This window comes from Miniopterus natalensis, chromosome 2 (assembly GCF_054644295.1).
Source record: "Miniopterus natalensis isolate mMinNat1 chromosome 2, mMinNat1.hap1, whole genome shotgun sequence".
Taxonomy (NCBI): domain Eukaryota; kingdom Metazoa; phylum Chordata; class Mammalia; order Chiroptera; family Miniopteridae; genus Miniopterus; species Miniopterus natalensis.
Genome location: NC_142082.1, coordinates 162,361,310 through 162,378,944, shown reverse-complemented (window position 1 = coordinate 162,378,944; position 17,635 = coordinate 162,361,310). Strand labels below are relative to the sequence as shown.

At 38.4% G+C, this 17,635-nt stretch overlaps 1 protein-coding gene across 1 annotated transcript in view; it reads left to right on the top strand.

Moving 5' to 3' along the window:
- PTPRO (protein tyrosine phosphatase receptor type O) overlaps window positions 1-17,635 on the top strand; it is a 180,205-nt gene that overhangs the window by 114,017 nt on the left and 48,553 nt on the right. The window contains exons 8-12 of the mRNA XM_087813781.1: window positions 3,612-3,732; window positions 4,065-4,258; window positions 5,192-5,303; window positions 8,744-8,895; window positions 10,051-10,171. Of these exons, the coding sequence (XP_087669907.1) occupies window positions 3,612-3,732; window positions 4,065-4,258; window positions 5,192-5,303; window positions 8,744-8,895; window positions 10,051-10,171 (700 nt within the window). The remainder of the gene's footprint in view (window positions 1-3,611; window positions 3,733-4,064; window positions 4,259-5,191; window positions 5,304-8,743; window positions 8,896-10,050; window positions 10,172-17,635) is intronic.

Here is a 17,635-nt window from a genome sequence, read left to right as displayed (position 1 = left end):
TGCCACCAGCCGTGCCCCAGGAGCATTGCTTTATGTGTCATCTAGCTCAGCCATGAGACCCACTGCTAGTGCCCCTACCCCTCCTACAACTCCACTGATTTCTGTGGTAGGTGCGTCCTGTGCGAGATGCTAGGATAAAACAAACCTGACTTGAACCTGAAGTTCACGAAGCTTAGCATCTGGTCTTCCATGTAGGTGCATGTACCCAGTAATTTAAATTTGTCCTTATCAAGTGTATGTTCTTCATATCTGGGTTTTTTCCATGTATGTGTTTGTTTGTGACTGTTTATGGGGAAAGGAGTTTTGTGATATATCTCTAATGGCCATTTGAGGGCTATTCATTAAGAAATTACATACATGTTGAACATAAAGTCAGTGCTCAGTTAGATAACGGACCCAGCCAATTCTTTGAAGTTAAATGTGTTTTTGGCATTTTCCGTAGACTCACACACAATCATACATTTCAGACTTAAGAAGCATCATATAATATATGCATGTATATTTATTTTTATATGTGATCTGCCTTGGTCCATAAGTGTTTTCCACAGTTTACAGGAATGTATAGCTAAGTGACAAAATCAGAAGACAGACAAATTAATCTATTGGCTATGTAAATAAAAAAAATAGTAGAGCTAAGTAAGGCCAACTATTTAAGGAACCTGCTCAAAGTTACACACTAATTGTTATTAGAGCTGAGACCAGGACTCAAGTGATCCAGCTTCCAGGTCCTGCTGTTTCTGTCGGATCGCATGCGCTACACCGCGGGGAGGGGTCACCCTCACTGCTCTTGACAAAGTCAAAAGGAGTGACTGAAAGCATAGACTCCAGTGTCAAACAGCTGAGTTCAGACCTGATTCTAACAGTTACCGACTCTGAGTCCCTAGACGACTTCGCCTCTATGTCCAAGTGTCTTAATCTGTAATATAAGGAGAAGCATATCCTCTCTCATAGAGTTGTAACAAAGATCAAAGTCTCGATGCTTAATGCAGGGCTTGGGACATAAGTGTGCCAGGAATTGTTAGCTTTTATTATTATACAAACTGACCTGGATGGTGGTTGTTTTTTTTAATCAAAGGAGGGAGATGGAGTAATTCTAAGATTCCTTCCCAGAAAAACCTGAGTAATTATAACAAATGTATAGAAAAGAAGTAATGAAATAAGAATAACATAAAGTAGAAATAAGACCATTTCAGAGTCAAAGGAACCCTCATCAGCATCTACTTCAAACCAGCTACTTAATTGTTAAATAGGATAAATTCCCTATACTGTTTAGTCCATCTTTCCTCCCATTTCTTTAGCCGAGGAGGGAGAGGACTGGTGACTAGTTGGGGAGACTCTGGGCTGAATGATATTCTCCGCAATGAAGACTAAGCTAGTCAGGAGTGGGAGAGGAAATATTGGAAGGCAAAGATGGGGTGAAAGTTGGGGAAGGGGGTATGAAATAATCCTCTAGAGAATAAAATACATATTATTTAGCAAATAGAATATATGAGCATTTTCCCCTCTCACCTCCAATCCACCCCCAAGGAGGTCTAGGATAAATAAAAAGGTACAGAGGGACAGAAGTGTAGATATAGGTTGGTGGCTCAGCAAATATTCAAAAATTGGGAGGGGATTGGTGTTTATGATTTGTTACAAGTTCATTTGAAATATCATTACTTTCTTCTCATTTTTTTAGTATTGTGATATATATATGTATATTATCAAACTAAAGGAACTTTATCATCACCCTGAAACAATCTACATGCTTAACGTCCTGTGTTATTCTAATATTCTTAATGAGTGATTAAGAGCTAGGTCAGTATTTATAGGTGTGTTCGGATGTCTACAATGTGCTGTGAATTTAAAAGTTTGGAGCAATGTTGATACTCTGACACCTGTATGGTTCAATAGCATATTTCTTATGAATTTATGTGTCAAGGAAAGCCTGGAAAATTGCTCACCAAGATGTTGGAAATGATGGGAGGACGACAGTAAGACTTCAGTTTACTTTATTTACTCTCCTATGATGTGAATAATTTTTACAAAGAGCAAATAGTTTTATTGTTTAAAATGTATTTTAAAGGAATAAAACAGTATTGCTTATTTTGTGTAATATACATGTTCTTATTCATAGCTAATCTCTTCAGGAAATGCTCTAGCAGATGAAGTTATCTCGTGGACTAGCTTTGTCTTGATGTCTTCTAGCAGAAGTGAATTCTAAAACATGGACAAGCAACCCTGATATAAAAAGAGTGTAAATAGGAAAGGTGGAAATGCTAACTTATTAATTCATTTTCATCTTATTTTGGTCAAATTAATGGAAAAAGGATTTTGGTATGCCGTCCTCCCCACCTATGTGAAGAGAAAGTTGTACCAGTTCAAATTATACAATTTCTGCTATATAGAATCAGTTTCTGGTGTTAGAAAGGTTTTCATCTATATAATATCACTAAAAGTATGTTTATTCTTAAAATTGCGATGAGACTTTTAAAAATCACAGCATAGGTAAGCTGTCAACAATATTGTTTTCCAGTTACTTAAGCATCTTTGCAGCAATTTTATGTGCCCTAGAGGCAAAAAAGTTGATGAGTAATAGGAGTCAACTTTTTTTATATTCTGGCTTAAGCATCCTTAGAACTCTATGAGGTATATGATAGTATTATCTATAGTTCATCAATGAGGAAACCAAGGTAAATTAAAAACCAAGGATAATTAAAAATTATAAATTATCAATAAACTCCCATGTTTATGAGGGGTAGGGTCAAGATTTGATCTCAGACAGTCTGAATGGAAAACCTGTGTTCTCTTCACTAAGCAAGATTGTCTTAACACTAGAAGCACTAAGGGTTTAAAGCAACATACTTCTTAATCAGTCCTTATGCACAGCAAGATTCAACTTAAATGGGTATATTGTATGTATCTATCTGTTCTCACTATTTTTCTCTATATGGTGTTAGTCACGTAACCAAAAGTTTTTTTTAAATCTGTAAAGAAGAGCTCACCTAATGAGAAATGTTCTCGACAACATTATTTCTTGGGGTTGCAGCAGCCTGTAGTGTGGACTAGAGGACACACACTACGTGTCACATTCCAACACTGAATCTAAATACGTGACCTTGGCAGTTCTCTGGCTTTACTTTCTTGATCTATTAAATGAGAGGTTTGGACTAGAGAATCCCTGAAGTCATTTCCATCTCTATAATTAGATATTATATGCTTCTCGGTGACAAGGGACTACAGGCATCCCTGCACTGATCTTTGTATGTAATCAGCTGACACTACAATTTAGGATGCCAGGCTATCCTGATGGTGTTGCTGATTTGATTACTGTTAGAGGCATATGCGTCTCTTTTGTACATAGTCACAATTGACATTGATGGGTGTGAAGCAGTTCATGGGGCTTATTAAATCCAGCCATAGAATTTGAATGTTCTGGGCCCCCTTCTGTGTTCACATAAACTATAAATCATCCTAATTTTGAAATCCGACCTTCCCGGGCATGAGTAAAGAATTCTGGATTTCAAAGGCATCTCTGGTTCCACAAAGAGTCTCTGAATACAATTTTCGCCTCTGTGTCACATTCTAAAAGCCCAGCTCTAAAGAAATCTCATTGGGTGTTTGGTTTAAAGGTGAACTCAAGCAAATCTGTTATTGAAAATCTGGTTCCTGGTGCCCAATACCAGGTGGTGATGTACCTAAGAAAAGGCCCTTTGATTGGACCACCTTCAGATCCTGTGACATTTGCCCTTGGTAAGTTACCAGCTACAAGAAAAACAACTTTATCAAAGTATTGTTTGTGGGGTTCAGCGTCCAAGCTCCAGTCATTATCTTCATACATAGGAGGCTCATTCTTGTTCATCCAATATCTTACCTTCAGAGCAATAAACTATTACAGCTGGAGGACATCCTTAGCATTTACTATTTGGGGTGTGTGTGGGGGTCAGAGACAAATATGTTTAGTTTTCAATAATTGTATCAGAAGAGTGAAAACCTTAGTTATTAAATAGAAGTTTGAAGCCATTGCTAAGATATTAAACATCCCTTCTTGGCTTTCTTTTTTCACTCCCCCTCCCCCTTCTTAGTTCCAACTGGAATAAAGGATTTAATGCTCTACCCCTTGGGTCCTACAGCAGTGGTTTTGAGCTGGACGAGACCTTACTTAGGAGTGTTCAGAAAATATGTGGTTGAAATGTTTTATTTCAACCCCGCAACAATGACATCAGAGTGGACAACCTACTATGAAATAGCAGCGACTGTCTCCTTAACTGCATCAGTGGTAATCTTTCCTTACCCATCCCACTTTCCTGTGGAAATAGACATGCCTGTATGTACCTAATGTCAGGAAAAGGTATCTGTAAATTAGACTGTGTCGTAAATATACATGGTAGTTTACCACTATCAAAGTTTTTAGGTTGTTTTTGCTTTTAGGATTGTTTTTAGTTTTCAGTTTGTTTTGAGAGAGAGAGAATTGTGTGAAACTACCTTTCACCCCTAATCGAGTTTATTTGTTAATCCACATTTTAGTATAGATATCAAGCACTTATTGTTTCTTACTGCCCCTGGGGAGAAAAGCACAAGAGATTAGCTTTCATCATTTAATAATTAGTTGACACTGCTTAACTGTAACGATGATTCTTGACATCTACAAATCAGTTTAATACCTCTATTGTCTGGCCATTGGAGAGCAGGTAAAGACTGCTCTTTCTGCACCTTGAATAACTTTAAAAGAGCAGGTACCCTACAGGTGACACATGAGGTACACAATTGCCCTCTACCCAGTTGATGACACTGGTAATTGCCACCCATCAAGGGTACATGCTTAGGGTCCAACCTGGGAGAATACAGGGTTATAAAAGGTCATTTGGCTTAGAAATAAGGAGATGTGTACATACAGCTAGCAAATAAGTATTGTTTCACTTGTATAATATAACTTAGGAAACTGCAAAATGAAGCCAATATTGGAAGTATCTGAGTCTATACCTTTGAATTGCTTTTTTAAAGTATGTTATTTTTTTGTATAGCATTTTATTTACACCTCACCTCATTTCAAAAAAAAGTTGTTTTTATAATGGAAAATTTGGTGAATATGACCGGGCACAGAAAGGAAAATAAAAATTGCTTATTAATTCTTTTCATGTTTGAATAGAAACAACTCTATTCCAAAAAAATGATGTCCCCCCTTAGTCTTTTGTCTCCTTGCTTGTTTCAGAGAATAGCCAATCTGTTGCCAGCGTGGTACTATAACTTCCGAGTGACCATGGTGACGTGGGGAGACCCAGAACTGAGCTGCTGTGACAGTTCCACCATCAGCTTCATAACAGGTGAGCGGGGCGTGGGAACCGTGTTTTGAGGCGGGAACACTGTTTGGAGGAGGCTCTGAGGTCTCCAGGCTTCAGCAAGTGCCCGTCACTCACTCAGGACGACTGGGCACTGGTGTCCTGGGGGATCACATGCTTGAGTCCGGAAATTCACTGTTTGTTTAAATGACGGCTTTTACAAATTAAAATATTATTTTTATCCCGAGTCACTGCCCTCGGCCTGTGTGCCCGTTTGCAGCTGGCCAGAACAGAGATGTAGCGGGCAGATCTCAGCTTCCCACGGCACCCCCGTGACTTGGCCCATTGGATGATCCTGTTTGCTACAGTGCCTGCAGTTCCTTATTAATTAAGCCGTTTTTGAAGCCACGGGCTGACTGCGGTATTGTTCACTGCAGGAGATAAACAGACCTGGAGCCAGGTTGGCCTGGGCGTGAATCATGGCTCTGCTGCCTGCCACCTATAACCTTGAGCAAGTTGACTTTCTAAGCCTCAGTTTTATCATGTGGAAAATGGGGATGAAACTAGTATCTATTCTCTGTTATTATCTATTATTACTACTCAGTTAAATAAGCTACTTAGCAAAATACATGACACAAAGTTTAAGTAACTTGAAAAGTTGTTCGTGTTAGATCTCAGGGCCTTAAGCTGTGTGGTTCATCATCACACGGCAGAGATCGCTGAGGTGACCAGAGGTGACCATGGAAAGGGAAATTCATCCAAGACACCTTAACTCTGGTTGTTTGCATTAAGATTTTTCAAGAACTTTTGGTTGGACTGTAAGGCTATATTTAGAGTTGTACTAAGAAAAGAAAAGAAAAAAAATATTTTTAGATGAAGAGTAATTTTGATAAAATATTTTCCTCACTGGACATCCAGCTTTGTTCTGTTGAAATTTATAAATTAAAAAACAAAGGAAAGAAATTAATTTTATGTGAATTCTTACACAATTACTTATATAATTCATCACTTTTCCTTACTAGCCAATTGTTTAGTGCTCCCCCTTTGCTCAAAAAAGGAGAAAATACCAATTATTTAACAAGCCTTGGTTATGCTGTTGACTGTATTAATATTTACATATTTAATTATAATTAAACTTCACTGTATCAACAATTTATACAGTTTAACTGTTGGGATTAACTCTCCTAGAATATTATTTTCTTGTCAGACAGCAATGTCAGGAAAAAGCCCCGCTTCCCATCTGAACACTTGATTAAGCAGATCTGGTTCTGCTTATTTCTAGTTTTAAAACTTTGAGCAAATTACCTCAATGATCCTAGGCTTCTATTTTCTCATTGGTAAAACTCAAAATATTACCCAACACCTGGCTAATAAAGCAAAGCTAAATGCATTAGAACCCACTGCAGTGAGGCAGAGCATGGCCTTGACAGTCATTGCAGCTTCTCAGAAGGGGAACACTGGACCTGAAATAATATTAATATTAATAGGATTTGGAGATCTGGGTGTGCCTTTCAAAATTGGGAACTGTCTGAGGTTGGGCAAAGATTGTGATAGTACAATTAGGGTGACAAAGCAAGTCTGGATACTAAACTGGTTAATCAGTAGGCTACTTGCCTAAGTGAGCAGTCTGTTATCTTCAGTAAATTGATCTTTGGTAATTTCTTATCTTTTCCTGAGGCAAACTAATAAGTCATGCTCACATTGGTGGTCCACAGTCTTATCTAAACTTGTTGATACAGATGGTCTCAATGATCAACATCTATAATGTCAACATATAGATGATAGTGTGAGACCTAAATAATATAATGTAAATCATTATTCATACATAATGGTGGCTGATTTATTTTTATACTTATTTTTAAAAATCATTAAATTTTAGATTTTTTTTTTGCTTTTTGCTTTTCTTCTCATTTTAATTTTAAAGCAAATAAGGATCTCATACTTCACTTTCCTATGCTTTTCGTTGTGACCCAAATTGCCAAATTGTGCCGCATAAAAAGGAACAGGAGCAAAATATTTGAATGAGATGTGATTTATTAGGACCTTAAATCTACTCTCTTTGTTAGGCAACTTATTTGTCTGCAAGTCAAGTTCGTAATTATGCTGGTGTACCAATTAATGTTTCGTAAACAAATAGTGACATCTTGTGGTCCTTCGGCACTATGATGGATTTTAAGGTAACAATATGGAGTATAAAAGTCTGAAGACTTGTACCTGTGAAGGGGAGATAGGTACTTCTGGGTTTGCAATTTTAAATATGTTTCTTGTCCTCACTAGAATTAGAACATGAGAAAATGTCCTTTGAAGAAACCTAAGTATAAGTACTTGGATATAATGAAGTAACTAGGGATATATTAGGAGGCCATAAATAAGCCAGGATTACTATCCTTCATTGGAATATTCTAAAATATCTGCTATTTGCTAATAAAATATGTGTAATTTGCTAAGACATTGTTATTTCAAGATTTATTGTCAAATGTATAGAAATGCTACTGCTGTTTACATGAAAGAGAAACGTGTTTTTTACTCTCTCTGTTACCCATCTTGTCAGTGAATAATTCTTTGAAAGCATCGTTGTTATGAATGTTTGTCTTGAGAATCAGTGGCATATTAAAGAAAACAATTCTTTATGATTTGTAGAAATTCTCCTCCAAATATTTTAGTTGGTATTTTGCTGCAGCATGGAACAGAAAACTCGCCTGTCTTTAAACCACCAGTCATGTGGAATTTAAATTCAGGTGGTTCTTCAAATCTTCAGAATTACCATTTACATTAAAATAATTAAAATACACTTTCGTGGGTCATATATTATAAAGCTTGTGATGGACTCTTCTTCCCAACTGGCAGTGTTTTAAGTTTAAATATACAAAATATAAAATAAATTAGAGCGAATTTAACTTTACAGCGCGATAAAATATCCTTTACTTCCTTCCCTTAGTATTTGCCTCAGAGCATTTGTTAAGAGCCCACCTTCTGCAAAGCACTGGGCTAAGACACTAGCTGTGACTTTGCCTTGTTTTTTATGGAATCATATTTCTCTCCTGTCCCTCTACTCATTGATCCTACTGTCCTTTATTCTCATAAACACCTTGGCTGTGTCACCATGAAAAAAATTTATTTTTATAGAACCTTAGGGTTTCCAGTACTTCTTTGAAAATAAGTTCACCAATGCCTGGTGGTTAATTTATTGGTGCAACAAGCACACCCAAAAAAATGAACATTATGGGAATCTTGTAACTGTGAAATTTGCATGAAGACCTTGATACCTTCAGGTTCAGGTGGCGCTGCCTGGTGTCTGAGCCATACGGGTGAGGTCCCATGAGCCAAGTGCCCACCTTGCACGACACAGCTTCTCCCGGGACCGTCCTGTGGTGTGAATTTTAATTCTTTAAGCTGCCTGTACAGGGGATTTCGTGCACCATTGATAAGTATTGTAATGGCTAGTAATCTCTTATACTAAAGTGTTCTCCTTTCCTCCCTTTCAGCCCCAGTTGCCCCGGAAATAACTTCTGTGGAATATTTCAGCAGCCTATTATATATAAGTTGGACGTATGGGGATGACACAACTGACCTCTCCCATTCTAGAATGCTGCACTGGATGGTTGTTGCAGAAGGAAAGAAGAAAATTAAAAAGAGCGTATGTTTCTTTGAATCCCGATATTGGGCATCTGAACATTCGTTTGCATAAACTATGGAGAACCATTAAGCAAAACTTATTGAGACATTAAAACAAATGTCTGTGTGCCAGTTGGCATTGTTTCAGGCTCTGGAGATAGGCTAGTGAACAAAAGTCAAATTCCCTTTTTTATAGAGCTTACTTTTTAATCTTCAATACTTAGCAGAAACAGTTGTAACTGTTGATTTAAAGTTGTATTTGACCTTTTTCTTCAGGATGCCAAACATTTTCAAGAAAACCACGGTTAATTAATTTCAATATTTTCTCTATGTATCCCCCACCACCTAAATATTTGGGTACTTAGGAATACTGATTTCTTTTCTCCTGGTATATTAGGCCTTTTGACATTGTTTTAGTTAGGGTACAGACTAAACAACTGTAACAAAACAAAAAAAGGTAGTGGCTCAAAGACAATCAAAGTTTGTGTCTCTCATGCTAGCCCAGGACTAACAGGGCTCCTCTTCTGTAAGGGATCATCCCCGGGTCCAGACTCTCTCCCTAGCTGCTCCAGCTGCCACCCTATGTCACCCTTATCTGCACAGGTGACCCTTCATTGTCATTACAAGAAGGGGGAAGACAGGATGTGAAAGCCCAGCACTTAGACCGTGTGAACAAACCTATAAGTTGCCCGCATGACCTCTACTTACAATTCATTGGTCAGAATTGGGTCACGTCGTTTCCTCTGGCTCCAGGGGAGGCTGGGAAATACAGTCTAAGAAGCCAAGTATCTAGACGTGGCTGGGTTTCTTCCGAGTGTCTCAGCTAGGGCTGAGAAATGTTCCTATCAGGAGCAACCCAGCAGTTGCCTTTTCTAAAATTTGCTGTGACTATGAGGGAGAAATCAGAGTAATACCTATTCCAAACAAGGGAACTAACTGCAAAAGTGCTCTGATATGTGTTATGCATGTTTAGAGCTACTTTGCATTTGGCTCAGTTGAGGATTTATATCATTTTAGAGGAACTAACATATTCATACTGTGCTTTAATTACAAAATCCATTGTAGATGGCAGCACAGGACAGAGAGGCCATGCCTGCTATATCCTGCAGTTGTTTAGAATGGCAGTGTAGTTCAAGCTTATTAGAAGGTTAAATTCTCGATTTTGATGATCCTGCAGGTAACACGCAATGTCATGACTGCAGCTCTCAGCCTGCCCCCAGGAGATATCTACAATCTCTCGGTCACTGCTTGTACCGAGAGAGGAAGCAACACCTCCCTGCTCCGCCTTGTCAAGTTAGGTGAGACGGGTGCACGGTGTGAGTGTGAAAATGCTCACGGTGGGGAAGCTCGTGTTCCCATTTCTTGGTTTAGCATGGTCTTCTCAACTCAATGAAATGAAAAATGGCTCGCTCTCTTATATAAGTGCAAAATAGTCATTTATACAACCAAAAGTGTATGTTCATCTTCGCATAAGTTTCTGTCAGTGCCGTGTTTACTGTTTTGGGAGACAGGAGTGTTCATCATTCATAGTAAGGTTAGAGGAACTAAGGAGTCTCAGGATTTAGAAATGAAAGGACCTTAGACATTATCTAGTGCAGTGTACTCAACCCTATCAGAAGCCATTCCCTTTTCATATCACTAATATGCAATGCTCCCTTTAATATCTTCAATTAAAATTCATAAATACCCATGTATTGATTTTTAAAAATTTGATATAATGTCATAACGCTAATAAAAATCAGGACAAAATAAAATAATATATAATAAAAGAATATGGATTCCCTATGTATATATTCAGATACAGCTCTTCTAAAAATCATGATGAAATTGCCTGATGACTACACATTATTAATATGAATAAGTTGGAGCTTACAAGAAGTAAAAGGATCAATAGTTCTTTCATGTAAGAAACATGAAATAAACAAAAGAATGAACACATTCATACTGATTACTTATAAATAACTGAGCAAGCATAAGTATAGGTAGACCCTAGAATAAAACCTAAAGTTAAGACAAGTAATAAGAGACTAGATGTATTTTAATATGATAAAAGAAAGAGGGAAATAACCTTAATTGAAGTACAGATAATATGCTAAGAAAAAATAATGGGTTATAGATGAGGGAAAATGTGGAAAGTATGATATTCTTGAAAATGAGCTAGAAATTATTGTGTAGTCTAGTATCAAAATAAGTTTCTATATTATGAAACACAACTAACATATGACACTGTGTAACACAAACACATCTTTTATATTAAACAATCTACCCTCTATTGAGATACACATTTAGTTTCAGATAGTTAAAGGGACCTCAGAGATGATCATCCTATAATCAGCAGCTGGCAAGAGGACAGATTGGCAGAAAGTTGTGTGGTAGACCTCATGGGACAGTATTAGTTAGAGTACCGACCCCCAAAATAAATGCTTTCCAATTCAATATGTAATTTTCAGAGCAGAGATCTTATTTTGTATTTTAAAAATCAAAATATATAGAATGGTAATAAAATATTTCAAAACACTTAATACAACTCACTGACATCACTGTTTCAGGTGTCTGCTAATTTATATGCTGTGTCTAAGTGTATTCATAAGGATCTCAAATCATCACTGTTATTTTATATGTTCATTTGTTCAGCTATTAGTAAAGACTGATCTGGGGTATTTTATTAGCAGCTTAAATACCATGAGTAGCATCATTGACACTAATGTACCTTTAGAAAACTCATGGAACATTCCAAACAAAACAGAGCATAATCTATCCTTAGTTTACCCAATAGTTGCATATCTCTATAATTTATTGCACTAAGTTTTAAATGTTTTGTCTCATATTTGCCATGCAAAAACTAAACTCTGGCACTGAAACCCCTTAAAACTGAATAGGTACTTGGAAATACATGACATATTGAATAGATACTATTGGCAGAAAAAGTAAATTATTACATAATTTTTAAATAACATCTTAATTCCATTTGTATATCCTTTTTACTGACTTTCTTCTAAGTTATTTTACTTAACTTCTTGAAAAAATGTCCAATATTATTACATGGTAAAATACTTGCAATTATATTTATAATGGATTTATTCTGGTGTGACATTAGAAAGTCACGTGGTACATTGGACATGGGACAATTTTTCTGTTTGGAGCTTTCTTCATCATTGCAGGACATCTAGCATTTCTGTGCCCTGCTCACAGAAATCCAGTTAATTTCTGTCGTGACTATTAAAAACATTTCTGCAAATTTCAAAACACCCTCAAGGGGGCGGTACTGTCCTGTAGAGAATCTCTGGAGGAGTTCAGTCTGGGGCACTGCAGACAATCTGCTCTTCCCTAGCAGTCTGTGCCCGAATTCTAGGAATGTGGAGCTCACTAGGGTCCAACATTGCATGATCTTTCTGGTAACAAATCGCCTGCCTATCAATTCCAGCCATGGTCTGTAATTTTGCCCATGTATAAATGTCAGTTTAAAACTCATTTCTGGATAAGTGGAACTATTTGAAGATTACACTCATGTTCCCTGTGCCTTTCTTTCCCCAAGCTTTATCACGGCTGGTAACTGTGATTCTCAGGTCCTAGCTTCTTTATCCGGCTTATTTGACTTGTTAGTCTCCCTTAAAGTGCAAGTTCAGAGATGGTCTTACCAAAAATAGCATCCAGTGGGCCTATTGCATGCTTCACTGTCATTTTTATGTGACATTATGGATGATCTATGAAGTGAGTATGGGTTAAAGCCATGATCTGGTACAATTATACTCATACTGCATAGGAGTCTGAGTAAAAACCACAAGTTTCCCAAACTTATCATGAGGTTTTGAGCCTCCATAGCTCCTTGTTAACAGACAGGACGACTTAAACTAGTTTAGAAAGTTCCTTTAAACTTTTCCAGAATGAAAGGCAAGTTCCCAGAGAAATTAATTCTAGTGAATCACCACCCTTGGAATCAACAAGCTTTTCCTTGTCTTTATTTTAATATCAGATAGAATATTGCCTCTAGCTTTCTCCTCTCTGAAAACATGCTCATCTGTATATAATGTACCTGGTCTCAGCCTTTTTTTCCTCCTGAAAACTAAATAATCTTACTCTTTATTTGTTTGTCTAAAGGTCTATTTTCTATTCTGCTTATCTCATTATTGTGTTTAATAAGCTCTTTCAATTTCCTATAACACAATGCCTTGCCTACTGTAGATGCTCAATAGATACTGAGTGAATTGAATTGAAATTTCAGACCTCAAAGTTGAAAACAGCATTCCAATTAATATTTAACCAAAGTAAGTTTCACCTTTCAGAGAAATAAAAACATTTTGCTTTAGTAATAATTAAATTGAAATTATGTTTCCTCTCACAAAACTTTGATTCTATTCATTTCATGTTTCTTTAAAGCACTTATTTGGTATACATAGAAGTCAAATTAATTTTACTTTACAGAAAAATATAACTTGAACACCCAGATTTTCAGGACTTGTGCGAATTGGAATGCTGTTGTTGAACGTAGGACCAAAACTGGTTAAGCTAACAACTCCAAATTCAGTTTCTCTGTGACAGAGGCCTCTTTGGAGTTATTCTACTTGCTGTCATGGAGGAAAAGGTCTATATCTATGAAAAGAAATCAGACTATCAATGAATCCAGTAAAATGTAAATTAATCCAAGATGGCATGCATGAGGGTAGAGAGCCCTCAAAATAATTGCCAAGAGTTTTCAATTATTATGTCATCAGTAAACATCCACAAAAGACATGCACCAATAGTAGTGCTGTTCACAGGGCTCTGAGCCAGTCATCCCATCAGGAATTTTAGGTTGCCAGAAGTTCCACGGTTCCTCTAATGGTATGTAATGACAGCTCCCTTTGACAGTCAATAAAATTGTCAATCAAATCTGCTCTAGGACTTGTTACTTTATAAGAACTCATTGGTCTGCAGGCAACTGTGGCTTCAACCAGCAACCAGTCATAACTTCTAGTCTTTGTAAATCTACCCGGAACTCCAGATAAACTTTAGGAAGATTTGATATGTTTACCTCAGACCATCAGTTTTCCAACTTAAGAAGAGAAGACAGGAACAGAAATAGGAATGAGAAGTGTTGGACATACCACAAAATAGCTGTATGGTAATAGAATAGCCATTCATTAATTCACTTAGCAAATATATACCCACAACCTTCTCAGCACTGCTCAGATGCCAGACTACTGGTAGTAATGAGCCTGAAGGACTTTTGCGCTTGCTGTTCACAACACGCTTATGATCCAGTAAAGGGGGGGTAATAACAAGTACTTTCAGAGCATTAAAACAGGAGAGTGTGGTACAGAGTGGCTGTGTGGTGAAAACAGAACAATAAAAACCATCTTTCTTTGAGGAAGCAATGAGGAAGTGTCGTAATAACAAAGAAGTATCTGCCACGAGAAGGCTGGGGCAGAGCACGCTAGGCAGAGGGAACAGTCAGAGGCCACACTATACAGATTTGTAAGGCATACAGCTGCGATTTTATTTTGTGTGCAATTCGAAGCCATTTACAGAATTTAAAAAATAATCTAACTTATATTTAAAATAATCTCTCTGGTTCTTCAAGGGAGAAAGGATGGTTGGGTCAATAATGAAGGTAGGGAGACCAATTAAGGGACTATTTGTCCTTAGCTTTAAACACAGCATTCTAAGTCAATCAAGGGCCGTGGGAAGTGATGGTAACTTTTACTGGACTGGTAGGAAGGGAGATGGAGAAAAGTGGGCAGAATTCAGGAGCTGTTTTGGAGGTTGTGTTCACAGGGCTTCCTGATGGGGTGAAAATAGAATATGAGTGAAAAGGAAATTAAGAATGACTTCTAGGCTTTGCTCTTGAGCAACTAGGGTGGGTGGTGGTGCAATCCGCTGAGATGGAAAAGACTGGAAAAACTAGAGGAGAAGTAGATCTGGGGTAAGGGGAGAATCAAGGCTTCTTCCTTGGAAATGAAAATACTGAGAAAACATCCAAGCGCAGTTGTCAGGTAAGGAGGTTACTGATACAAGTGTCTGGAACTCAGAAGAGAATTCTAGGCTGGAAATAGAAATTTGGGGGTGTTTGGATAAGATCACCAAGTAGTAAGCAGGAACAGAGGAGAAGAGAAGCCTGGGTCTGGCCTGGAGTAAGCATCCCAGCATTTAGAACTGAGCCGAAGGGAAGCCAGCAAGAGAGTGGGAAGAAACAGCTAGTAGGGCCTGAGAAAGCCAAAGGCAGGATGTCTACACCGCCATGGGCAGGCTTCTGCCCTGTCCTGATGGCAGGCATGCTCGGCAGGTTCAGATTAGGAGTCAGGGAGCTGCGGCGCTGGGGGGGATGTGCGCTGCAGGGAGTGTCCTCATTTGAGCTGGGATCTTGGGAAGTTTGTCCCACCCCACACTGTTGAGCCTGCATCTGGAAACAGTGATTCAGTACTTTATGTCCATCTGTTACTTACGTTTTCCTGGATTTGGGCGTTTTTTGGGTTTTTTTACAAAAACTTCTATTTTCTATTAACGCATTTAACAGAACAGGGAGGAACCTCACACCCATTTGTGTGGTTTTCTGTTCCTGTTTTGGAATTTAGATATTAATGACATTGGCTTGATTTTCTTAATCTCAGTCATGAAAGATTTTATATAAATTAAAAATCTTTAAGCACAATTTGACTATAGACCAAAAAAAAAAAAAAAAAATCAAAACACTTTCAGATGTTAGGAATTTGGGGAATATTAGACTCTATTTCTCTCTCGTAATATTTCAGCAGATTACAAATAATTATACACATTTGGGTGACATGTAACTTCTAACTGTATAAAGCCCAGCCATCACATGTACTGCCTCCGTGGTCTCATTCCCAGTGGGAAATTGACTTATTCTTATGGTGAAGTCACTGAGTTTACAATTTTGGACATAGCTGCTTGGATCTATGCAGCCCTCATTTTGGGTAAGAAGTGAGTAGAGGGCCGAGTCACAGCTTACTGAGGTTAAAGTTCCTCCCCCTCTCCACCCGCACTTTGCTTGAATCCTCTCCTAGGAAGTGACTAACTTGTTGTACTCCTTATGCCCCCCAAAAGAAAAAAAGAAGAAAGTGAGTTTAATAAAATAAGAATGTGAATAAATTGTGTCAATGGAGCACAGAGAGAAGGAAGGGCAGAAGGAAGACTCAATAGATGGAAAGAAGGGAGAAAGAGAGAAAAGGAGCAGCTAATACAATAATCAAGCTACTATAGTTTTTAAAAATTAATTCATTGTGTCCAGCCGGGTGTGGCTCAGTGGTTGAGCAATGACCTAGGATGCAGGAGATGGCGGTTCGATTCCCGGTCAGGGCACATGCCCGGTTGCGGGCTTCATCCCCAGTGGGGGGCCTGCAGGAGGCAGCCGATCAATGACTCTCTCATCATTGATGTTTCTCTCTCCCCCTCTCCCTTCCTCTCTCTGCAATCAATAAAGACATATGTTTAAAAAATTAATTCATTCTGTCAGTCAACAAATATTTATTTAGCATTTCCTATGTGCCATGCACTATTTTATGCGCAGAGGACACAGAAATAAACTGACAAAAACTTCTACCCTTATTCTAGTGAAGGGAGGCAAAACATAAATACACGATGTCCAATGCTGAGAAGTTTATTAAAAAAAGGAAGAGTGCTATGGAGGGTAGGGGAGCGATTTTTGTAGGAGGGGAGGAATGGGGTAAGCCTCACTGTAAAGGTGCTATTTCAGTGAAAACCCGAAGGAGGGAGTGAGCCCAGTGGACACCAGAGGAGATTCTGTCGGCAGAGGGAGCCATGGTGCAAAGCCCGAGAGGCAGCGGCGTGCCCAGCAAGTTCACAGAAAGGGGGGGTGTGCGGGGAAATGTGGGGACATCTGGAATAATCTCAACAATAAAAAATAAACTGGAAAAGAAAAAGTCAGGAAGGCAGTGTGGCTGAAGTGGAGTGAACAGAAGAGTAGTAAATAAAAGGGCCGAGAGGTAGCAAAGGAGCGGATAATGAAGGGTTGTTGAAAAGACATTCTCCTCTGAGTAAGATGACAGACACTCCATTGAACGGTTCAAGCAGAGAAGTTACGTGACCTGGCAAGTTTCGCGGGATCGGTTTGGTGAGTGGGCTGCTCAGGGCTGAGGGGAGAGGCAGTTAGGTAAGATGACCATGCGTCCCTGATGTCCCGAACAGCACTTTACATCTGTAATGGATCAGTTAGAAACTAGTCATCCTCTTTAGCAATCCTTTCTTTCCCCAAAGTATTTTAATTTGGACACTTTTGATAAATTACATGGTCACCTTAAAGTTAGGAGGCATCTATCCAGGTAAGAGATTATATTCGCTTGGATCAGGATGGTAGTCATGAGAGTGATGAAAATGTTACTTTGAAGGTAGCACAGAGAATCTGCTGATAGACTTAGATGCTGTCTGTAAATGAATGAAAAGTCTAGGGAGATGCCAAGATCTGAGCTATCGGGAGGACAGGGGTACTGTTCATTGAGTTGGTAAACATGGCAGAGGCCGGTTTAGGGGAAAGACCAGAAGTTCAGGTTTGGATGTGTCCTCTTTGAAGGTGTCAATTAAACATTAAAGAGCAGACACTGGGTAGGCAGTAGGAACTTGGACACTTACAGATTGGAAATACAGATTTGAGGGTAGTCAGGAAACTGACTTGATGAGATTATTGAGGAATGAATAAAGGAAAAGGGTGTTACCCTGGGACTAAGCCCAGGGGCAATCCAGCCTTAAGAAGTGGAAGTGGCGATCAGGAACCAGCAAAAAATTCTGAGAAGGAGTGGCCACTGAAATAG